This window comes from Sebastes umbrosus, chromosome 24, assembly GCF_015220745.1.
Source record: "Sebastes umbrosus isolate fSebUmb1 chromosome 24, fSebUmb1.pri, whole genome shotgun sequence".
Classification (NCBI taxonomy): domain Eukaryota; kingdom Metazoa; phylum Chordata; class Actinopteri; order Perciformes; family Sebastidae; genus Sebastes; species Sebastes umbrosus.
In genome coordinates this window covers 13,751,742-13,775,516 of record NC_051292.1, presented here as the reverse complement: position 1 = coordinate 13,775,516, position 23,775 = coordinate 13,751,742, and the positions used below count along the sequence as shown (strand labels likewise).

Here is a 23,775-nt window from a genome sequence, read left to right as displayed (position 1 = left end):
TTAGACCATTATGATAGAAGTATATGATGTCCTTCCTCATGCTCTATTATGTCTCATAAGTTGTTGCAGCAATTTTGGGGTTGATACCATTTGTTACATAGATTTGGTGCTAAATTTAACCATTTTTTTACCACTGGAGAATTGATTAAAATGATCAATAATCCCTCCAAAATACCACATTAAGACACCAAGACCTTGAGGAACACGATAGAAAAAGCCATGCTGTGATTTGGGATCAAAAACTTTTGACATTTGGAGATTTCCTCAAGAATTGCATTTTTCGGCGATTGGATGGCGAGCACTTCTGTTGTGTAAACTGCTCAGAAACCCCCTTATTGTCAATCTAGCTAAGAAAGCCATCCATCCTCTGAATGCTCTAGGTCTCTAGTTTGTAGCTGTAAAGTTTCATGAGGCTGTGATTGTCCTAGAGGTCACCACAGGTCATTTTATACAGTGAGGTCAAATTTTTAAACAAAATGGTCTCACTACAATGAAATGGCTACTAAATAAAAAAAAATAAAACCGGTGTTTTTTTCCCCCAAACTGCATGTGATTATCATAAAGTGGGCATGTCTGTAAAGGGGAGACTCGTGGGTACCCATAGAACCCATTTTCATTCACATATCTTGAGGTCAGAGGTCAAGGGACCCCTTTGAAAATGGACATGCCACTTTTTCCTCGCCAAAATTTAGCCCAACTTTGGAGCGTTATTTAGCCTCCTTCCAAACAAACTACCATGGTCTTAGAGGGTTAAAAACACCAGTGAGTCATGTTTTTGCGTAGAAAGCGCTGTCATTAACGGGGTCTAGTGATTCAGTGTTGCAGATACAGATGAAAAAAGACAAAGCAGGGATCAAGACATCCTGACTTTTAGTCAAGCTCTAAAAACCACTACACTTCTCAATAACACCACTTTGTTGATAAATGCTCATGTCTTTCAAACTCCACATCTCCACATGTTTTGTGTTATAGATTTTAAGTCTCAAGCTGAGCTGGGATAAGCCTGATGACATCACTGCGACATTGTCTGAGTTGTTTTCTCAGACGTGACAAAGCTCCTCCAGATCCTCAACAGACAGGCCGACTCCTCATAACAAGTAAACTGATCCCCATGTGTGAAACTGGACCTTTAACCGAAGAATGTACAGTATATTTCCAAGAAGTGGAAGTCAATAGTTCATTCGATTGCAACATCACCGCCCAGCAGCAGAGCTACACTTCCCTCATTTTTGGACTGAAAGTGACCACCGGACGCCAATAAAACGTCCGCCTACAAAGTGCTGTACAAAAGTAAAACAATATTGTTTCTATTCTTTTGTCATATTCTACCAAAATGGCCTGTGTTGAACAATAAAATATTATGAATATAATAAGTGTTTTAAGTCTAAAAAGGTGGCAGCGGCTGAGGTTGTTTTGTCTCTTGTCTTCGTCTCTAGTTTCATATGATACCAGTAGCTTCACTCCAGCCCTCAAACCTACTAGAGCCTATGCAAAACAGTTAAGTGGGTCCGGGTTTGGCCAGTGTGAGGAGGCTTTTTGTTTTTATGGTTGCATTTTTGTAGTATTTGCATTATTACAGTAGTTCCAGTAGGCTATTTACATATTGTATCATCACTATGGAGTCGTGCACGATGCTTTCGTGTGTGATTCATTACAGAGAGTACAGCACTGCCAATGTGACCTTCTCTCTGACTTGATGGATGAGGTGTTTTTGTGTGCAGAGAGAGAGAGAGAGAGAGAGAGAAGGAGAGGGAGAGAGAGAGAGAGAGAGAGAGAGAGAGAGAGAGAGAGAGAGAGAGAGAGAGAATATGTCGTTATGGGCTGTTCACACATACATATTAGCATGTCAGCAGTTAGTGTGCCTGCAGAGGCAGTGTACAGTGTGTCTGCCACCTAGTGAGTGTGAAACTGCACTGCATGTTACCTGGAAACAGGACAAAACTGCTTTGCTTGCTGAAGTAGGTCATAGATCTGCAGAGGTGGCTTTATTTATGGTTTTTATGCTCATGTAGAACCAAAATTCTACTTAGGATTCTGTCTCTTCAAGGTACTGTATATTTTGCATATATTTTGCATGTGTTTGCATAGAAAGCAGTTTCTCAGACAGCTTTGTAACAGTGGTTCTCAACCTTTTACGTGTCGAGGACCCCTAAATTAATACACATAATGCGTAAATGTGGGTCACAGACACAGAGAAAGTGAAACCTATGATCAGAATAGTCACTCATATGACTCTTATTCTCATTGGGCTCACTTCTATAGTGAATTAAATAGTGAAAATAAACTATTCCCAAATTTTGTGAAATAATAAAAAAATTGGGGGGATTTTGGTTGAGATCCACTGCTCTAAAACACAATGATTTTTGAAGAAATACAACATCTTTTCAGAAAAGATGGAAAGTCGTAATATTATTAGAATAAAGTCATAAGTTTACAAGAAAAAAATCATAAGTTTACGAGAAAAAAAGTCGTAATATTATGAGAATAAAGTCAGAAGTTTAAGAGAAAAAAGTCGTAGTATTATGAGAATAAAGTCATAATGTTATAAAGTAGTAATTTTACGTGTTATTTTAGAGGGGAAATAGTGTGAAAATGAGGAACGTGGAGCATCTTGTGAAGTTATTTAGTACAGGTTTCACAACTACAGGTTTCACAACTAACCACATACTTCATCTTCACAAAGGAGGACAGTCTGCAGGACAGATAATAATGCACTATACTCACTTTTAACAGTCTCTTCTGCACTATATTCACTTTTTTAATAGTCGTGTATCACAGCTGTTACTCTGCACTATATTCAGTTTTAACAGTTTTCTTCTTCATCTTGTATTTTTATATCTGGTATATTTTTTTGTTCTTTGTACTTTGCACTACTAACTTTTTTACTACCTTTTTTACTAACATGTTTTTGCACTTTTGCACTATGGAACTGTGATGCTGGAAACTTGAATTTCCCTCGGGATTAATAAAGTTACTATCTATCTATCTATCAATCTATCTATCTATCTATCTATCAATCTATCTATCTATCTATCTATCTATCTATCTATCTATCTATCTATCTATATATCTATATATATATATAATTAATGACTTAAGGGCACCAGGAATAATGGATGTAATTGAATTATTATTAAAATTAATATTATTGTTATTATTATTAATAATTATTAATTTCTATTTTTATTATTTTTATTTTTAATTTATTTTTAATTTATTTTTAATTTATTTAAATTTATTTATTTTTACCTGCCAATCCACTGCTCCACACTCCAGTCCAGTAGGTGGCGGTAATGCACCTACGAGCTGGTTTGCCAACCAAGAAGAAGAATCGCGGAGCTTCCGGTTCTGGTCCACACAGTTGGAGACTAAAATAAACGTAGAAAAATAGCATATATATTAGATAAAGTATATTTTGATAACAGCTATGGATGTCGCTCTGTACCTGATAGCTGCTGCCATCCTCATTGTTCTGATTGTGTTCGCGTTGAAGCTGCGGAGGAAGACACAGGAAGGTAAAGAGCAGCTTTGATCTGTATGTTCACACTACTGTCACACTGTTGTGATGGGGTTTAACGCTCTAACAGAGGGGTTGTTAGGTTTTTCAACACTTTTTTGGACATTATAATAAATATGTATGTAGTGAGGAAACAGTCAGGCTGAGATATTGTGCACTGTAACGATAGTAACGTTAGTTAAGGGCCGATTTCAGGCAACGTCAGCTCACAGCTGTCAATAAGTCACACTACGGAGGCTGCAGAGGGCCAAATGGACCTTTATTATTATATATTATTATTTTATTGAAGATAATTCATTTACAAACGTTACGGTATTGTAATCTAAACTCAGTACTTCTAACATACAAGGCACAATTGGATAGGAAAGATAACTTAAATTATAAAAAATATATATATAATAAAAATAAAAGAGGCTAGAAAATAATTAAAGGAACAAAAAAAGAAATGCATAAATAAATAAATAATAATAAGACTGCACTCTTCCGTAGTAGCTCTAGGGGTCATCATCATATATGTTTTTCACAAGCTCTGAGGAGACTCTTTGCATGTTGTCCTTTCATTAAAGCACTGAGATGATTGTCCACAGGGTCCCTTTTGAAAACGGAAAATAGGGGTTTAATTTTCCTCCATTTGGATGCATGGATGAAAAGATTTGCCAGCAGTATCAGATTGTTCAATATCAAGTCACTCTTAATGTCCTTCATGTTAATACCAAACACAATATTTTCTCTTGTGAGAGGAGCAAGTAGTTGGATTTTGGTTGACAGCCAGTCCTGCAAATTTTATTTCCTCATCTAAATAAAAATATATATACATAATTAAATACATATAAATTTAACAATATCCAAATATGATTTTGACGAAAATTGCTCATTCTTTTTATTTAAAAAAATACATATAAAATACATGAATTTGTGGATTTATTTTACATTACTTTATTAATTTATTAAACAATTTTGTGTGCATTGAAAAATATTTTTGTGTAGAGTCATTTTATATAAATCACAAAAAAAAAATTGCAATATTGAGGCTGATCTGACTCAAAGTAATTTCAAGGTTGTTCTGTTTTATGCATATGATATCTAAGCTTAATGTATTCTACTGCTACATTTGGAAGGAAAATGCACAAATCTAGTCAGGACTCCAGCCCCCGCGACCCTGAACAGGATAAGCAGTTACAGATAATGGATGGATGAATGGATAGAGGATGCACTAGTCTCACTCCAGTTCCAGTGCCCAACCTATACTGATCTGATACCAGTGCTGTTTTTTATCCTTTTTTTTAATTTGAAATCTTTGCAGTGTTATGTGTATTGCATAGACCGTACTATGGTTTGTGCCCTCTCCATGCTCAGGTGATGAGGAGCAGCGGAGGGATGTCGTCCGGGCAGCGGGACCCCCTCAGCGGGCAGCGGAGGAGCGAGGTGCCGGGATGCCTCGCAGGAGGAGGAACCTCGCTGCGGTGATGGCTAACAGACGGCCACAGAGAGAAGCTGTGGAGCAAGGTAAACACCGTTAGTTTCTAACTTTGTTCACCTTTATAATGTAGCCGTTAATGCTTCATCACATGAACTTTAACAGTCATACATAAACAACATCTAATGTTTCATAATGAGCCTCTGCTGTGTTTGAGCTGCTCTTACTAGACAGCTGTCAGGCGTCATTCTTCATTCAAAAGTACATGAAATAATGTTAATAGATGCAAATCTTGTGATACATGTGATGTAAAAGACCGTTTAACAAGCGGGCTGTTGATTTCAGAGGAGGAGCGTGTGGAGGAAGAAGAGGCGGAGCCGCAGGACTTCCAGCCGACCGCTAAAGTTGGAGCCAAGAAGCAGAAGAAGCTGGAGGAGAAACAGGCCAAGAAAGCCCAGAGAGAGGTCAGGGGTCCATACTTGTTTCTAGAGCAGCATCAGCAAAGTCACTATATGAACTCAATAATATCTCACTGGAAACAAATCTAAAATGTTAATATAACAGTAGCCTATACTAGTTTGCTGTAGTATCTTAATAACTGTCTAGAATTACTATGTAGTATATGTAGAATAAGGACACAGCTTCTGAGCCTTTGCCCTACTGGCTGAACACAAGATCCAGGGATGACACAGCGAGAGATCATGAATGAAATATGATCCTAAAGCTACGTTCACATTGGGCTGTGAGTACAACTGCCCAAGTTTGCAGTAGAATCCAGTATTGTTGCTTATTCCCAGGCGGAGATGGAGGAGAGGGAGGAGAGGAAGAAGATGCAGGAGCTCCGAGAGCAGGAGAGACGTCAGGATGACGACAGAGAACGACAGCAGGAGCAGAAACAGGTCACACACTCATTCCTCTCACCAGCTGTGTGTGTTCATAAGAGGAGATGCTGACACTCTGTGCTGGTGTTTATTCAGGAGGAGGAGGAACGCCGGGCTAAAGAGGAGCAAGAAAAACGGGAGGAGGATGAGTACTTAAAACTCAAAGCCTCCTTCGTCGTAGAAGACCAGGGAGAGGAGGAGCAGCTCACTGAGGACCAGGTCACATCTCTGCTGAGCTCATATCATTTTAACACTTCCTCTCTCTATTACATATTAACAACAAGTGTTTGTGTTCTTTACTCTCAGTCACGCAACCTGCTGCAAGAATTCATCGAGTACATCGAGGTGAGAGACTCTTCACACTCCAACCTGTGCCGTTGTATCTGAATATAGTGTCTTTTACCATGTCTCCTCTGTCCCGCAGACCTCTAAGGTGGTTCTCCTGGAGGACTTGGCGTCCCACTTTGGGATGAGGACACAGGATGCGATTGACAGACTGCAGGACCTGTTGGCTGAAGGCTCCCTCACAGGTTAGTGTGAACAGGGCAGGTCTGGATGAAGCTGCTCAGAGGAAACATAGAAACACGAGCTCTTATTCTTTGAATAAATGGCAACGCAGAAATGTTCCTATGTCTGGAGTTGACAAAAAAGTCCCAGAGCGTTCAGAGCGTCTGACTCGTGTCTCTTTTTTTCCCCACTCCTCACATCTCTGAAGTCTGAAGTTCACTGTGAATGTATATGAATTAGGGCTGTCAGTCGATCAATGTATCGCCTTGCTTATGGCGCATTCATTCAACACGCGAAATTCACGCTATTGTAATTGAAGGAATTGTTATTATTATTATTGTATCCTCTATGACATGACACGCTGTATGTTTTCTGCAGGAGTGATTGATGACCGAGGGAAGTTTATCTCCATCACTCCAGAAGAGCTGGACTCAGTGGCTCAGTTCATGAGACAGAGAGGCAGAGTGTCCATCACAGAGCTGGCTCAGGCCAGTAACTCTCTGATCAACCTGACACCCGAGAGCCGCAGCACCGCCTGATGGACACCTGGACGACCGTCTTCACGAGACTGCTGGACAATGATATAATCTGTGTGTAGAAAAGCACACAGTGGACTGTTCATCTGCTATCGGCTGCTGTTTGGTGGTGATGTTATCACGGCTCAGTAGCCTTTATTCACCAGTAGGTGTCTGAGTTTGAGTCACCTATAAATTGAAAGTTACATACAGTTACTACTGTGTATGACATTAAATGAACAAGCACATGAAAAACAGTGTTTGAGCATTGTTGCATTTTAAAATTTGGAAAAAAAATACAGTTTGATTTGTCACATCTTTTATGTGTTTGGTTTTTATAACGATCAAATAAGGGCTGTGAGAGGATAAATGTACTAATTAAATCAAACACCACACCTAACATGCAATGGGAAATGTCTATCTGAGTTGATCCAAGTTAGCAGGGCCGGCTCGGGTTCAACCCCCCAGAACCCTGACCCTAGCCCCCGTAAACAGCAACACACATCAGACATCACAATGGTTTTAAGTCAAAAATTAAGATTTTTATTTTCATAAATAACTGCATTTATTATGATATAAATAAACAATTGGTCCCTGATATTATTGGCTTAAAAGTGTTAAGTTAATTTCACTACAATTTACACTTTTATTAACAAATAAGTGCAGCCGGGCAGATGAAAAAGTGTGAGAAAGAGAGCTACAGGGATGAAAAGTGTCTTTATTTGTTCATTTGTTAGGGCAGCTGTGACTTGCACAAAACTGCATATGATTATCAATCAATTACCAATGGTTTCCTTAGGATTTCTAGTTTCATATGATATCTGTAGCTTCACTCTAGCCCCAAACTGAACCTGCTAGAGCCTCTGAAAGACAGTAAAGTCGGTCGGTTCCGCCCCCGGCCCCGCAGGTCTCTTACGGTTGTGATTCAACTTCCCATTCTGATGAAGTGTTAGCACAGTTGTTTCAATCAAGACTTTGTTTTGTCTTTTTCATCGATTTAAATATGACAAGGAATCAGCATCAAGAGCATTTTATTGAAAAACAAAGGGCAATGATCCCCGTTACCATACGTTAAATTGAGTCCACAAGCCTAAAATAAAGAGTCAGTCTCAGAGGTGTGTTTCAGCTGGATGTCTCCTGGTCTTTATCCTGGTCTTTATCCTGGACTCTCTGTCCTCTCTGAGTCTGAGTTAGCTCCCATGTCGAGATGGCTCCTCTATCCTGAAAAACACAAAAAAGACATCACTCCCTATAAACTGTAATATTTGATATCAGAGTAAATTGAAACTTCGATGTGATCCAACCCAGCATACCTTTATCAGCACACCCAAGGGTGCCAGGTTATTTCTGAGGACGTCACAGGCTTTGAGGAGAGGGATTCTCTCTGGGTAAAGTCCAGGTTTCGTGGGGGATCCGGCGGTTGGAACGTCCCGATGAGCGAGTGCGAACGCTCGAACTTCACTTCTGAAATGAGTCAGCTGCTCCACGACGCCCTCCAGACTTCCACCACTACTGGACACATCAGCATGTGGCAGCAGATCGATCCCAAACACATCCAAGGCATCTCTGATGTAGCTGACCATCGCTCCAAACACTGCAGGGCTCCGAGCCACTCCCTCAGACTGAACAGATACAACACACACATTCAAGTTGATGCCTCATTGTACTGTGCAATAAACTGCTTCAGTCGGACTGAAATCTAAGTCTTGGTTTTCAAATGCTTGTTGCCGCTGACCCTCCGCACAGAAATAATTGGGTTCGGGTCAAATTGGGCTCACTATAAGCTTTAAAAATACCCATCCAGAAGGTGGAGAGATATGCATTAAGTCAGCTGGCTGGCCTCTGCATCGCAGACATAACGGGTCAGATAAATCTTTGCCAGTCTAGCATTAGTCGAATGAGCTCTGTGTACCACTTTCAGTTGTATTAAAGGTCCCATATCATGCTAATTTTCAGGTTTATATTTGTATTTTATGTTTCTACTAGAACATGTTTACATGCCGTAATGTTAAAAAAAAACCTTTATTTTCCTCATACTGTCAGCCTGAATATACCTGTATTCACCCTCTTTTTGAAACGCTCCGTTTTAGTGCATTGTAACCGAATTGCGTCGCTAGGCAACAGTTTGGGTCCGTGTTTACTTTCTGTCAGCTGATGTTATTTACATACACTACAACCAGGAAATAAACTGGGACACATTTAGAATGTTTAAAACTGTGTAAAAGGTCTAAATATTGTACATTTGTGACATCACAAATGGACAGAAATCCTTACGGCTTGTTTCAAACGCACAATTTTTTAATACGGGCTGTGTGTATTTCTCCGTATATTGAGCGTATTGATAGTTTAACAGTATTTATATATCACTTAAACCTGCTTTATAATATAAAAGACATGAAAATCTCACTTTTTACAATATGGGACCTTTAAGCTGTGTTTAGCAGACGTAGATTATGTGTGTGTATCAAGTCTAAGACAGAGTCCCACTGCTCATCTGTTAAAACTACTCCAAGATCGGAGTACCAGGCCATTTTTAAATGCTCAATGGAGTGTGGAATGATGTTGTTAATGACATCATAAATCCCGGATATCAATTCTCTACAGTCGGAATTCAATTCAAGGATATGGTCGACGTATTTTGTATGGGCTTATCTGGAAATGAATCAATGTCTCCTGACGTTCAAGTAATGGACGAAATGGTTCTTAGGTACGTCATCGATTTGGGATAAAGGCAAGAGAGAAAGATGCAAATGTGTCTTCTATGTACAGATTATGGATTGATGTAATCCCTTTATTAAACCACAGCGTAAATGCAGGAGAGAATGAACATCAGATTAGGCAAAGCCCGGCCTCCTGAGCGCTTTGGTCTTGCTGATCCGACTACAACTGTAACTTTTAGTCTGCTCATGTAATTCCAGGAGAGTCAGGCACAGTGAGTTACCTTAGAAACCGGCTGGAGTTGGCGGTTTCCGTGGTAAACCAGATTCATCACAGCACCGATGGCTCTCGGGGTATCAAAGTCATCCGCCAGTGCTTTCACCACGCTGGATTTAGTCTCAGCCAACCTGAAACACAAGAACACAAGAAGTTCTCAACTGGAACGGAACTAGAATAAGAAATAAATAACCATTTTTGTATTTATTTGATTTTTGAGAGGGGGTATATACCTCTCCCAGAGAGAAGCTTCCTGTACAGGTGAACACTGCAGCTGACCCTTCATGTAGGCCTGAGCATCATGGATGAAGGTGGAGATGGTTCCCAGAGAGGTCCGAGCCTCCAACATGCTGCTGTCACTGTAGTCTATCGCTGTGGAGACACCACAAGAAATCATCAATCATTGATTTTTAGGTTGTAGCGGGCTCAGGTTTAGGCGTTTTGGGCTTGGCCATGTCATACTAGCTCCAAACTTGTGCTACATTTTGGCGAGGAAAAACCGTCATGGTCATTTTCAAAGGGGTCCCTTGACCTCTGACCTCCAGATATGTGAATGTAAATGGGTTCTATGGGTACCAACGAGTCTCCCCTTTACAGCATGCCCACTTTATGATAATCACATGTAGTTTGGGGCAAGTCATAGTCAAGTCAGCACACTGACACACTGACAGCTGTTGAATTTGCCATGTTATGATTGGAGCATATTGTTTTATGCTAAATGCAGTACCTGTGAGGGTTTCTGGACTATATTTGTCATTGTTTTGTGTTGTTAATTGATTTCCAATAATAAATATATACATACATTTGCATAAAGCAGCATATTTGTCCACTCCCATGTTGATAAGAGTATTAAATATTTGACAAATCTCCCTTTAAGGTACATTTTGAACAGATAAAAAATTTATTAATTTGCGATTGATCGCGATTAAACAGTTTAATCGACTGACAGCACTAGTTAAAACCAATACAGTTATAGTTCATTCCTCAAACTGCACTGGGCAAAAGTGCAGCATGAAGAGAACAGTTTACAGTCTGATGCAAACCAACACATTTATAAAAATAAAAAAAAACTTTTCCCACCTGATCTGTATTTGGTCAAAAGACAAAACATTCGGAATTCATTGGCAGAGTAAGACTGCAGGAAATCCTAATGAAGACAAAAAAGATTATTCTCACAAACTACAATACACAATGTGGAAGATATAGTTACTTAATAAATGATGACTAATTCATGATGACTTTACCTTGATGGTGACGTAATTCTTTAAAGATTTAGACATTTTCTCTACGCTGCCTTTTAGGTGTAAGTGCCCTAAAGACAACAACAACAACAACCAATCAGGTGCACATATTGAAAAAGCTTAAAGCAGGTGTAAAGGAGTCTTTCTGGTGGACCTGCGACCACAAGACGGAATTCAGAGCTTTAGGAGAAAAAAACAGTCTGGGATTTACTTACCTGAGTGGAGGAAGTAGTTTGCCCATTGTCCACACTGGTGATAGGCTTCACTCTGAGCAACCTCATTCTCATGGTGAGGAAACGCCAGGTCAATACCTCCAGAGTGGATATCCAGCTGACTCCCAAACACCGAGCTGAAACCACCACAGAGAAAACAACACTATAGACGGAGTCCGTATGCATTTAGGACCTGACTATGTTGAACCTGCATCCTATAGAAAAGCAGACAGGTTGCTGTGAATCCAAACCTTGCGATGGTAGAGCACTCGATATGCCAGCCAGGTCTTCCTCTGCCCCACGGAGATTCCCAGTATGGTTCCTGAGGTTTGGACTGCTTCCAAAGAGCAAAATCCCTTGAGTCTCGTTTTTTTGCGCCGCCTAGAGAACCGTGCAGTTTGTCGTCAATTAGTGAAGCTGACATGTAGTCAGTGCCAGTTATCACAGTGACAGAGCACACTTACCAGTTTCTCCCTGAGAATCCACACTTCCCACAAACTTGCCATAACGATCGCCAATGGACTGGATGTCAAAATACACATCACCTACAACACAAGGCGTTCCACAAATGATGATTCAAGGTATTGTGGTGGTTATTTCACAGGAGAAATAACGACAAGTCCTGTGTATTTACCTTCTTTTGTGGCATACGCGTGTCCATTCTTGATGATCCTCTCAATAAACGCAACAATATGATGCACATTCTCAGTGACTCTTAAATACACTGCAGGAGGAATCACCTCAAAAAAACAAAATAACAGAATATAAAGTTAAACACAGTTTGTGCCTCACAGCAAATTACTTTTTTTTTCACTCTCCTAAGCATTTATTACAGATCAGTCTCAATATTAATGAATGCACACAGGAGTGTGACCTTATCACACACCTTTAATGACAGCATATCCCTCTTGAATGCATCCTCATACATTGTGGCTATGATGGTTGGGGACACATTGTCCTATAAAACAAGGGAACACACATTTTTTTTTAATAAATAAGGTCACAAAAACAGCTGATTTTTTTGTTTTTTTAACTCTATTCTCTCTTTTTATCATTATTATTATTATTATTATTTCTTTTCTTAATTTTATTTCAATTTTGAATGTTGAAGTTGTTTTCTCTAGTGTACTTAATGAGTTTATCTATAAGCTCATCTACTTAAAAATTGTTTATAAACTATTGTAAACTGTAAATTGCATATATGAAAACAACCTTGAAAAAAGGGGAAAAATAAAGTATAAAAAAACAGCTGATTTTAACACACTACTGTGATCTTACCTCCCAACTTCTCTTGATAATCTTGTCATCGATGTCAGTGATGACCATAGCATGGATGACAGTGATCCCAAACAACCTGGACAGAATCCTCTGCAGGATATCAAACCTGACATATGAGCTGGGGACAACACAGAAAGACATTTAGCTCCAAGACATTTCACAATATTTGGCTTGTGCATAACATGTGTTTATATATATATCATTACCAGGCATGACCCAAGTGAGCATGGTCGTATACAGTAGGTCCACAGCTGTACCTGTAACACAACACTGTGTGAGGTTATCATGCATACTGTGTGTATTCATCATATAAGGTTATGATCCGTACCAGGTAGCTACTCCCTCTGCTGCCAGTATGAGAGGCTCTTTCTGTTTGCTCAGGCTGTTGAAGGTCTTTAGACCCGTATCAAACCCGCTGGGTCTCACCCAGGTCTTCCCTGAAACACCGCTACAGAGTCCATGTGATCTGTGTCTGACGGACCGAGCTGTGTTGAGGAGCTTTGCCCTCCTTAACAGCGACCTCACGGAGTCCCTCCACATAGTGGCACCTCGCTATGCGTGAAGCAGCATTAGCACTGTTAGCTTAGCCTAGCTACTCGACCCTCACGTTAACACCATTAACACAGGGAACAGTCTGCAATGTTAGCTAACGGCTAACAACATGAACAAGAACTTCCGCATCATATGGGCCCATTGCGCAGGCGCAGTAGCGTTTCCTATTCCGCTTCCCAGCCCGCGATCCAGTGAGGGAGATTTGACCATGATTGACAACGTAAAACTCAAAAATTCTAAATTGATTAAAACTATTAAATTGTTTAGACATTTTAAATGTATTCCAATTTTTTGTTTGTTTTTTATTTTGTTTTGTTTTTATTCATCTTTTCCTTTCCTTACATTTTATGTGTTGTATAATTTATAATTTATTTTTTATATTATTTTTATAATGTAAAATATTTTTGCAGAATTGTAATGAAAAATCAGAACATGTAAATATTTTGTATTGTCAGTACATGTTAATATATTGTATTGTCAGACTCCACAACCAGCACTGCTCCCAGTAGACCACTTACACACCAAAAACTGACAATAACCTGATATTTTCAGGTGGAATTTCATTTAATTCTCACTGTGCAACATCATTTTCCACCTGTGCAATTTTGTTAATAGTCTGTTTATTGTCAATACTGTATATACTGCTTCTATTTTTATACTTCCTTCTATTTAAATGGTTCATATTTTGTTTCACTTTGTTTAGCTATTTTTTTTTTTACTGTGTTAGCTGATGCATCTTGTTTTCTGCACTATCCCCTTTGCTGCTGTACACTGCAAATTTTCCCACTGCGGGACTAATAAAGAAATATCTAATCTTATCTTATCTTATTTTAAATGTATTCCAATTGTTTAACATACCCCGAATGTTTTTTGTTTGTTTGTTTTTTATTTTGTTGTTGTTTTTATTCATCTTTTCCTTTCCTTAAATTTTATTTTTTGTGTAATTTATAATTTATATTATTTTTATAATGTAAAATATTTTTGCAGAATTGTAATGAAAAATCTGAACATGTAAATATATTGTATTGAACTCTTGAAATAAAGTATTAAAGAAATAAATTAAAAAAAATAGAAAGTTAGCGTTCCGTTGTTTTCCACCTATATTTATATATGGGAGTAGTAATATGTTCAAGATGATTTCTAACAAAAGCATTAGTACACTTTCTATCAGATATAGAAACCCCACTAAGTTGTAGTACTTTTATTTATTTGCTTTTATTTTACCTTTGTTTTATTGATTTATTTATTTTGATTTTGGTTATTTATATTATTTTTATTTGAATTATTTATTTTTTAAATCTTATTACTTAATTTTGAAACATCATTTGTTTGTTTATTTGTTTATTTATTTTGCACAATTTAAGACTATACAACATAACAAAACACTAAATGAATAATATACAGTGCAGGAAGAGGAAAAAAAACCACTGGGCTTATCTGGAGCCTCCACCTAGAGACAAGATTAATATAAAGAAATAATATAAATACATAATATTGATAACAATTGGGCGGGGGGGGGGGGGGGGGGGGGGGGAGAGGGGAGGGAGTGAAAATGCTCTGTGTTAAATATCTGTGAATAACATTCTTTTTCTTAAATAAAAATATTATTTAAAAAAAAAAAGTTTTATCAACTACGTTTGGTCACTAAGTAAATTGGCATCATTGGCTCAATCTGACACTGAGTACAAATATAATATTAATATCATGTGCAATACTACTTTTTACATTCTCATGTGCAATATCACTGTTCATTGTGTGCAATATTAATGTCCAACATGTGCAATATTACTTATTTTTCTGTTTGTTAGCTTACTTTACCTTTTTTTTTTTTACTTATCTTATCTTATTTACTAATTTTACAAAATGTATCGCACTTAATTGTTATTCTATTAGGCACTAGTGCTAGAAATAGTACTTTTTTTTATTTTATACGCTTGAACTTGTAGTAATTTTGTTGTATTTTTGAGCAATCTCTGGTACAAGAATTTCCTTCGGGATTAATAATGTTCTATTTTATCTTATCTTATATTATCTTATCTTAATCAATTAGCTCTTCCCGGGGGCTTGGCGCATTTACGTCCCTTCCACACTTCTCGCGAGAGTCAGATACCGGAAGTGTTCAGACGTCTCATGTGATCTCGCTGGAGTAGCTATGTCAAAATAATTGTTGTTTTCACAGGACGGTTCGTTGAAGAACTTCACGCTTTTAGCCAAAAAGGACGTGTACAAGATGCAGAACGTGATAAACACGGTGAAAGGCACGGCTCTCGGTGTGGCGGAGTTTCTCACTCCGGTGTTGAAGGTAAACTTTAAACATTACAGCAGCGAGCTGGCTGCTAGCTGCTGGCTACTGGAAGAGATGTCATTACAGTCATATACAGTAACATCATTACTCCTTGTTGTTAGCGTTATCTGAGGCACTACTTGGATACAGGCTCATAGTATAACATCAAATATTTGCACATTTCTTGTAAATGCGCAGCTCCACTATTTAAGTTGTTTTTTTAAACAATATTTTTATTGAATTTTACATATATATATATATATATATATAGATATAGATATATACACATACAGACAGACTAACAATATTAATAATTAAATTATACAATGAAATGTTAAGTCAGAATTTCAAAGAAAGAGAGACATGACATTTCATGTATTTGACATATCTAAAAAAGACAACAATAGAATAAATAAAATAAAATAAAAGATAAGACAATAAATAAATTCCTCAGAGAAGACACATACATACAGACTAACAATATTAATAATTAAATTATACAATCAAATGTTTTGTCAGAAATTCAAAGAAAGAGAGACATGACATTTCATGTATTTCATCTAACAAAGACAACATTAATTGGTAAATTGGTTCTGTTTTCAATTACAGGAATCGAAATTCAAAGAGACTGGAGTCATCACACCGGAAGAGGTGAGAACATTCTTGTTAATTTGGATTATATGTTGCACTATATGTTGTTATATCTATTCAAAACTATCCGTAAAGCAGACTTATTAATCCTCTCTTTTTGGTGTTTTTAGTTCGTAGCAGCTGGAGATCACTTGGTTCACCATTGCCCCACATGGAAATGGTGAGTGTCCACTTGGAGGTGAATCACAGATTCATGAATTCCTCATGGTAACATCCCCTTTTACATATGTGAAATATTATTATTAGCTCTTGGAACCATGATTGATGTTTGCAGTAATGGTAAATGGTAAATTTATAATAAAGTCTTCTTCAATACAGCATGATGTTCATTTAGTAAATTATGGTCCCATTTAGAGTCAGATAGACCATAAAGCAGGGGAGGCTTTAGGGCGTTGTGATTGACAGGTCGCTGCCACGGTTTTGTCCAGTCTGGGAGTTGTGTTTTCGTCTTACAACTTTAACCCTTTCACAGTGTGTTTTCAGTTCATGACTACTAATTATAACCTTCATGGTCGTCTAAAAATGTTTTACTCAGCGTTTGATCGTACTTAGCTCCACCCTCTCTTGTCACATCTGGTTGCAAATAACCAAGACGGCGACAGCCAAAATGCTGAACTCGAGGCTTCAAAACGGCAGTCCACAAACCGATGGGTGACGTCACGATGACTACGTCCACTTCTTATATACAGTCTAGGGTTACTGCTGGTAATAATGTTAGTGCTGGCACTATACCATTCCTTGCACATCAGTTGTGATTCTGTAAAATGAGGAAAAGGCTTACAGTAATATCTGACCTTTTGTGGGTGTTGGGTGTGCTCTACCATGCTCACTTCTCTGTTCTTCTTGTTGAATTTCACAGCATAGTGTAATATTCCACTTGTTGAAACCCAGGTTGCATCACACAATTTATTGTCACCTTTTGACACAAAAACTTGGAAACAAATTCAAAATCTTTTTTTTATTGTTGAGTTTTTAGTACTGAAATACTAGTACTAAATCTCAGGTACTGTATGGGCATTGTTATGGAACATGTTGACCATACACATCCCTAGTTGTGTGTGATTGTAACCTCTGCTACTCATTGATATTCATTTTTGCCTGTTAATACAAAACTTTTTCTCCCCTGGCACTAAATAGGATAATTCACATTACATTTTAGTCATTTCAACTTGTGTTCCTCTTTAAAAGAAATATGAAAGCAAACCTGAAACAGTAGTTTATAAAACCTAAAACTGGTGTGAAGTAAGTCAAGTTTAAAGTAAGGACAAATAATATGTTTTGTGGTTCCATCCCCTTCAGGGCCGCTGGGGAAGAAGTCAAGGTGAAACCATATTTGCCACAGGATAAACAGTTTCTCCTGACACGCAATGGTAAGAGGACTACTGTTCATTCATTGTTCTTAAGTGAATTTTAACTACCACTCCACAATGCCACTCACTATGTCACTTCAACATTTTGTATTTGTTACATAAACAACTCTCTCTCAGTTCTCCATAAATTAAAAAAATCCCCTAGTGAAGCAACTCTGACATTTCCATGGGCGTGACTTTATTTAATTTGCAGTGTGGCACATTGGCTGCATGTCTTTAAAGGAACAGTGTGTAGTATTTAGAAGGCTGTATTGGCAGAAATAGAATAAAATTAGGGCTGTCAATCGATTCAAATATTTTATTGTGATTAACTGCATGTTTGTCCATAGTTAATCACAATTAATCACATATTTTTATCTGTTCAAAATGTACCTTAAAGGGAGATTTCAAGTATTTAATGCTCTTATCAACATGGGAGTGGGTAAATATGCTGCTTTATGCTAAAGTATGTACATATTTATTATTGGAAATCAATTAAGACACAAAACAATGACAGATATTGTCCAGAAACCCTCACAGGTACTGCATTTAGCATAAAAATATGATCAAATAACATGGCAAACTGCAGCCCAACAGGCAACAACAGCTGTCAGTGTGCTGACTTGACTATGACTTGCCCCAAACTGCATGTGATTATCATAAAGTTGGCATGTCTGTAAAGGAGAGACTCGTGGGTACCCACAGAACCCATTTACATTCACATATCTGGAGGTCAGAGGTCAAGGGACCCCTTTGAACATGGACATGACAGTGCAGACCTTTAAATTAAAGGGTTTGTGTTGAAACCCACCTCTCTGTGTGTTAACTCTGTGTTTGTGTTCTTGCAGTTCCCTGTTACAAGCGTTGTAAACAGATGGAGTACTCCGATGAGCTGGAAGCCATCATAGAGGAGGACGATGGAGATGGGGGCTGGGTGGACACTTACCACAACTCAGGTTGGACACCATCTCTCAACATCCATGAGCATGGCTGCATCTAGTTCCATTTTTTCATTGTCAGAAGAACCATGTTGGACTGATATGCAAGTTTAATATGTTGACATTTCTATTTGCTGCGATGCTGTCTTGAAAATACAGCACAAAAAAACTAAAATTCACATCACAGCTGTGGTAATTGCGCAAGCAATGCGGCAGTAATGCCAACGTTCATAACGGACAGTTCTGTAACATCAGTAAAGCTTCAATTTAACCGTAAGATTTCACTTTGCTAGGCGTAATATATATTTTTAATTAATTCAGACTTTGATTCTCGCAATCCGTCGTTTTGGTCACATGAGGTTGGCACGGGTTACCATGGTTACGCGTCTCCAACCGACAAAGGAGGCTCTCGGGAAGTGACGACGTAAATTACAGCCCAGTGCAGTGCGTCCGACAAGATCCATACTACTGTTTATTCACACAAAAGCATATTGAACGATAGTGCACATATTGAGTATGTAGTGCGTAGTGTGAGAATTCAGACAAAGCCAACAAGTTACATCAGAACTGGAGAGGATTTCTTCATTCAAAGAAGAGCAAAGAACGGCGCTGAACGTGTAAAGTATGGCGATGTTTAGTTAGTTTGACTGACAGATGGTTCATCCGATCATCTGCCAAGTATTTTTTGAGAGCGCCTGCCCTTTTCCAAATAGTTTCCAATGACGACAGAGTCAGGTTACAACGCCGGGCCCCCTTGAAAAAAGACACTTGGCCGCCAGCCCGGCGCCGGCCTAACAACTCTCCTGGCAGGAAGCCCTGAATTGGATATCGATTAGATTTGCCAGATTCTGAAACCGCTCTCTTATCAATTCCAGTTTCTTATGACATCGTGGTTCAGAGTAAAACGATATAAAATAATAATAAAAATGTTTCCTGACACTGTTTTGTTTCAGCAGGTGTGTTAGGAGTCACGGATGCTGTGCGAGAAATTTCACTGGACAATAATAAGGTATGCTTCATGAATGTTTTTGGTTTCATGCTGATTCTGATTGATGTGAAATCCACAAATTCACATGTAAATGTATTTTTGGTGTTACGGTGGTTAGCACTGTCACGTAGTGCGCACCCTCCAGTTTCCCCTCAGGTATACACTGTTACCTCTGTCAGCAATTTCACGTTTGTTTGCACAGTGTAGCGCTGTTGGCACCATTAGCTGCTAGCCGAAATGGTGTTTAGTTTTTTAAAATTGTGACCACTTTGTTTCAATTGTTTTTGAAGATGCAAATAGGTCCTTTTTTAATTTGTATTCCTCTAGGACAAGAATATGAATGCCAAATCTGCAGCACGTTGTGACGAAGATGACGATGAAGATGACGATGAAGATGGAGAAGCGGCAGATATGGAAGGTACTCGCATCCCGCCAGTAACAAAGCAGTCATTTTGTCTCTTTCAGGCCGCCTGTAATATAACTCATTTTGATGTCTTTCCAGAGTACGAGGAAAGTGGCTTGTTGGAAACCGATGAGGTAAACGCCTCGAAGGGGTCGCCGCATGTCATTTACTGTGTGATCTGATGCCAGTTATCGTCAGCCCAGCTACCACCTCACACTTCTTTCCTCTATCTAGGCGACCTTGGACACCAGTAAAATGGTTGAAACCAAAGCCAAAGCAGATCCTGGGTGTGAAGACGCCATCCTCCAGACTAGAACATATGACCTGTACATCACATATGATAAATACTATCAGACCCCTCGACTCTGGCTGTTTGGATATGATGAAGTATGTACCATAAGGCACCCCTGAGCAAATAACCTCTGTCTGTCTGTCTGTCTGTCTGTGTGTCCTTCACATACCTCGAGAACCGCTCATCCCATCATAATGAAGGAAACCAATGACGTGGTGTTGATATTCTTTTACTTCAAGCTGCAGCAAGTGATGTTTGAAAAACTAGGGCAGAGAAGCTCACATAGACACAGCACTGATAAACTATCAGCTCATCCAGCTGTTGTGGTGTCTCCCAGGACAGGCAACCGCTGTCTGTAGAACAGATGTACGAGGACATCAGCCAGGACCATGTGAAGAAGACGGTCACCATTGAGAATCACCCCCACCTTCCTCCCCCTGCCATGTGCTCTGTCCACCCCTGCAGGTGAGAGACACCTAACCTTCTTTAGAAGCACACATGCAGGTGGAGTTTGAGAGCAATTTCACCATCGTTATTTGATAATAACCTTTGGCTGATCCAACCTTTACTTTCAGACATGCTGAAGTGATGAAAAAGATCATTGAGACTGTGGCAGAAGGGGGAGGAGAGCTAGGAGTGCATATGTATCCTTTCATGGTAATAACCGCTTACATGTCAACAACAGTTTTGGTTAAGGTACTATGGGGAGGATATTTACTACGGTTTTGTGGCCTATTCTTAGCCATGAAACAGCCAAATTGTGTTTGCCCTTATTTACTAAACGACCACTGGCACCACAGAGAATTTTTTATTTTATTTTATTTTATTTTATTTTATTTTATTTTATTTAAAGGCATTCCTGTTCAGAGCCACAAAATATGGGAGGAGGGAATTGAAATTTATGCAGTTTCTTCTGCGCCTGAGTTTTCCCTGCAGACTGACCACTGTGAGGAAACTGCGTCAGATATTTAACTTAAATTTAACTACGACAGCGCAGCATTGTTTTATCACACAGAAGGAGAGAGAATGAGTGAGCGAGAGAGAAATGCAAATTAACAGACGCATTGCAAAGTTATTTTTTGCGAAGCACAAGACAAAAAAAGCAGCAGCGACAGCCTGCTAGTCTTCTGTTTCCATCAGGTCCTCCTGTCTGTTTTTTAATGTTAATGGCTGACAGCAGCTCCGGTCCAGTGGAATATGATTAGTTATTTACAAGTTAATTACAGAAACAATCTAGTCAAACTAGGTTTAAAAAGATTTACCAAAAGTCTCCCACTGATCTTTAATAATTTGTTTGATTACTACCTTTTTGTTAAGCTGTCAACATCAGGCTGTTTAAGTAATCTTTCCTCACATATAGCCCTCTTCTTGCACAACGAATGTATGCTTTCAGCTCTATCAACTATCCAGAGATGTGCAACGTGCATCAAAACTTATTTAGCGTATCCCAGTGGTTACAGCACATGTCGATTCCAGCCTTTTCTGCATGTCATACCCCTCTGTCTCAGTAAATACCCCGCTAAATTAACAAATTGCGGGGTTATACAGTTACATTATGGTGCATTCAAGCTCTGTTCAGTAAAAAAAGACTATTGGGCGAAGGTAAATTCTAACGTTATCATGATGTTTTCAAATGTAATCATTTAAAATTAAGTTTTTATTGGAAAAACTTGAGTAATTTTGAGACTACTAGACTTTTCCTCTCGTGGCACCATCAGGTCAAAATGTCATAACGTCATGCCTACTGTGTTCCTGTTTTTGTAACTTCCTTCCTGTTATTTCCCTCCGTGCTCCTCCGTGTTTTCTTTAACCGACACTTTCAGGTATCTTCTGATTTTCCTCAAGTTCGTCCAGGCTGTCATTCCCACAATAGAATATGACTACACGAGACACTTCACCATGTAGCTTCGTAGATCTGCCTCTGCTGATGCGACATTGGGAAAGATCGGCTTTTCTGCCTCTGTGTTGAGATTCTATCTGGTCTGGTCTGATTACAACCAGTTTGTGGAGTGTTTTTGTATTACTCTGAGACACTTTGCGGTGGCTGCAGGACATGGGGAATGTTGGAGGTATGTGACAAAACTGTCTGTTAAAGGAACAGTCTGACATTTTTGGGAAACAGACTTGTTAAAAAGAGCAATATCAGTTTAATCTGTGTGCATCCAGTGCAGAGGATAAACGTGTTGCTAGCCTAGCTGTGGCGTGAAAAGTGCACCTTTCAAAGCTGTCTTATTTAAATGTTGTATCATTTTAGGGCTGTGTGGAGTCTGCATGTTCTCCCCGTGTTGGCGTGGGTTTACTCCGGGTGCTCCGGTTTCCTCCCACAGTCCAAAGACACACAGGTTCATTGTTGACTCTAAATTGCCTGTAGGTGTGAATGTGAGCGTGACTGGTTGTCTGTTTCTAAGTGTGAGAGTCTGGTGACCTGTCCAGGGTGTACTTTTGACAAAGCTGGCTAGTACTTTCCTCCTACTTCCAGTCTTTGTGCTAAGCTAAGCTAAGCCAACCACGTCCTGGACACACAGAAATGAAACTGATATCCATCTTTTCATCGGAGTAAGACTGAGTCAAAATCGTCCCAAAAGTTGGACTGTACCTCTGATGTTTCTCTACAGGTTTAACGTTGTGACCACAATGTGGTGAGCTCTCACAAAGTTCTTGTTAATTATACAAAACTCACCCCATTCCACACTGCTTAGCTGCTTGAAATGTAAGAAAAATAAATGAAACCCTGGTCTTTTCAAAGCGTCAGCTGCTTGCGTTATTAGAAAATGAGACAGGTTACAGCAGAACAAGCTGGTTTTATCAGAGCTTTTTCACTGAAAACAGCTGCCTGCCACTGCTGGAAACCAGGTTGATGAGAAAGGTGAACAAGTTGTGGGCCATAAAATCAAAACCATTAGCATGCCCTTCACTGCCTCTAGTCATCTGTTTATGTACATCCTTTAATTGTACAACTACAAATAATATTCAAAAGATGTTGGCTATTGGTAGGAAATGTATGTTTTATTGCTAAAATCACTGTCTAAATGTACCTGACAGCAGCATTGATAGAAGCCTCTCTGCAGTGCTTATTATTGCTTCCATTCTGACGCACCTTGCAGAAGGCAACCCCATTATTGTAAATCAGCTCTCTATGCCAGTTTGTCTTAATACTTCATTCTCTGAATGTGTTGATGACCAGGTCTTTTCATTCACCCATGGTGGTTGGCTCATACGCTTTTTTTGTGTTTTACTTCTCCCTCCTCTGTAGCTTGTGTCAGGACCTTGAGATGTGATGTAACACTACCTATTGTGTCTAAGAGCTATGTGAAGGTCGGCGCTATCTATTGTGCAGCAATATCACATTATTGTCACAAGCCTCTCTGTGTACTTCAATAAACCCTTCCATGAATTTCTGGTCTATTCTGTTGATAAGATTTTGAATTATAAACTATATTTGGCTCATCGCAGTAACACATGTCTGACAGTACAACTAAATAAAGTACCTTCTTCGGTAATCCTCGCTCTACTTTCCTTGTTTTCCTGATGATTGGATAAAATATACACTCTGTACTGCCTGATGGCCCAGTCTCCTGATACATGAATCAATAAAGATTATCCCAATTATTGCAAACTGAATGCTATTTGTGTGTATTTATTGTGGTGGTGGGAGTGAAAGCACTAAATCTAAATTCTCTAGTTTGATCCATCCATCCTCTGATTGCTCTAGGTCTCTAGTTGGTGGCTGTAAAGTGTCATGAGGCTGTGATTATCCTAGAGGTCACCACAGGTCATTTTTATACAGTGAGGTCAAATTTTAAAAAATGATCTCAC

General features: G+C 38.9%; 3 protein-coding genes across 4 annotated transcripts; 2 read left to right on the top strand and 1 right to left on the bottom strand.

The window, feature by feature from the left end:
* The first annotated feature begins 3,309 nt into the window (after positions 1-3,309).
* On the top strand, positions 3,310-7,437 carry LOC119483817 (DDRGK domain-containing protein 1-like). Its single transcript, XM_037762313.1, has 8 exons — positions 3,310-3,515; positions 4,874-5,023; positions 5,280-5,398; positions 5,732-5,833; positions 5,912-6,034; positions 6,122-6,160; positions 6,240-6,345; positions 6,701-7,437. The coding sequence occupies exons 1-8, from the start codon at positions 3,428-3,430 to the stop codon at positions 6,859-6,861; spliced, it is 888 nt and encodes a 295-aa protein (XP_037618241.1). The 5' UTR covers positions 3,310-3,427; the 3' UTR covers positions 6,862-7,437.
* A 414-nt stretch (positions 7,438-7,851) lies between these two features.
* Positions 7,852-13,186, bottom strand: cars2 (cysteinyl-tRNA synthetase 2, mitochondrial). Its single transcript, XM_037762274.1, has 14 exons — positions 12,831-13,186; positions 12,709-12,759; positions 12,503-12,620; positions 12,111-12,182; positions 11,859-11,964; positions 11,689-11,769; positions 11,476-11,605; positions 11,228-11,361; positions 11,016-11,083; positions 10,852-10,918; positions 10,005-10,143; positions 9,779-9,902; positions 8,151-8,459; positions 7,852-8,058 (listed from the first exon to the last, which is right to left on the bottom strand). Exons 1-14 carry the CDS (start codon positions 13,040-13,042, stop codon positions 7,960-7,962), a joined length of 1,710 nt encoding a protein of 569 aa, XP_037618202.1. The 5' UTR covers positions 13,043-13,186; the 3' UTR covers positions 7,852-7,959.
* Positions 13,187-15,137: 1,951 nt separating this feature from the next.
* Positions 15,138-23,580, top strand: atg3 (autophagy related 3). 2 transcript variants are annotated; one of them, XM_037762309.1, is made up of 12 exons: positions 15,138-15,356; positions 15,948-15,989; positions 16,100-16,149; positions 17,289-17,359; positions 18,187-18,294; positions 19,230-19,285; positions 19,592-19,682; positions 19,767-19,801; positions 19,902-20,054; positions 20,297-20,424; positions 20,535-20,603; positions 21,783-23,580. In XM_037762309.1, the coding sequence occupies exons 1-12, from the start codon at positions 15,285-15,287 to the stop codon at positions 21,862-21,864; spliced, it is 957 nt and encodes a 318-aa protein (XP_037618237.1). In that variant the 5' UTR covers positions 15,138-15,284; the 3' UTR covers positions 21,865-23,580. The 2 variants fall into 2 exon arrangements, with proteins under 2 accessions (XP_037618237.1, XP_037618238.1); XM_037762310.1 differs by having other exon boundaries at positions 15,140-15,356; positions 19,233-19,285.
* The last annotated feature ends 195 nt before the right edge of the window (positions 23,581-23,775 follow it).

What these genes read in the sequence shown, in the direction of transcription:
- LOC119483817 (XM_037762313.1), top strand. Translation starts at nt 3,428, where the DNA reads ATGGATGTCGCTCTGTACCTGATAGCTGCTGCCATCCTCATTGTTCTG. An exon ending in GACAGCAGGAGCAGAAACAG is followed by an intron (nt 5,834 to 5,911) that starts GTCACACACTCA and finishes GTGTTTATTCAG; the next exon opens with GAGGAGGAGGAACGCCGGGC. An exon ending in AATTCATCGAGTACATCGAG is followed by an intron (nt 6,161 to 6,239) that starts GTGAGAGACTCT and finishes TCTGTCCCGCAG; the next exon opens with ACCTCTAAGGTGGTTCTCCT.
- cars2 (XM_037762274.1), bottom strand. Translation starts at nt 13,042, where the DNA reads ATGTGGAGGGACTCCGTGAGGTCGCTGTTAAGGAGGGCAAAGCTCCTC. An exon ending in CGCGTATGCCACAAAAGAAG is followed by an intron (nt 11,770 to 11,858) that starts GTAAATACACAG and finishes CTTGTGTTGTAG; the next exon opens with GTGATGTGTATTTTGACATC. An exon ending in GAAGCTTCTCTCTGGGAGAG is followed by an intron (nt 9,903 to 10,004) that starts GTATATACCCCC and finishes CTTGTGTTTCAG; the next exon opens with GTTGGCTGAGACTAAATCCA.
- atg3 (XM_037762309.1), top strand. Translation starts at nt 15,285, where the DNA reads ATGCAGAACGTGATAAACACGGTGAAAGGCACGGCTCTCGGTGTGGCG. An exon ending in GGACACTTACCACAACTCAG is followed by an intron (nt 18,295 to 19,229) that starts GTTGGACACCAT and finishes GTTTTGTTTCAG; the next exon opens with CAGGTGTGTTAGGAGTCACG. An exon ending in GGCTGTTTGGATATGATGAA is followed by an intron (nt 20,055 to 20,296) that starts GTATGTACCATA and finishes GGTGTCTCCCAG; the next exon opens with GACAGGCAACCGCTGTCTGT.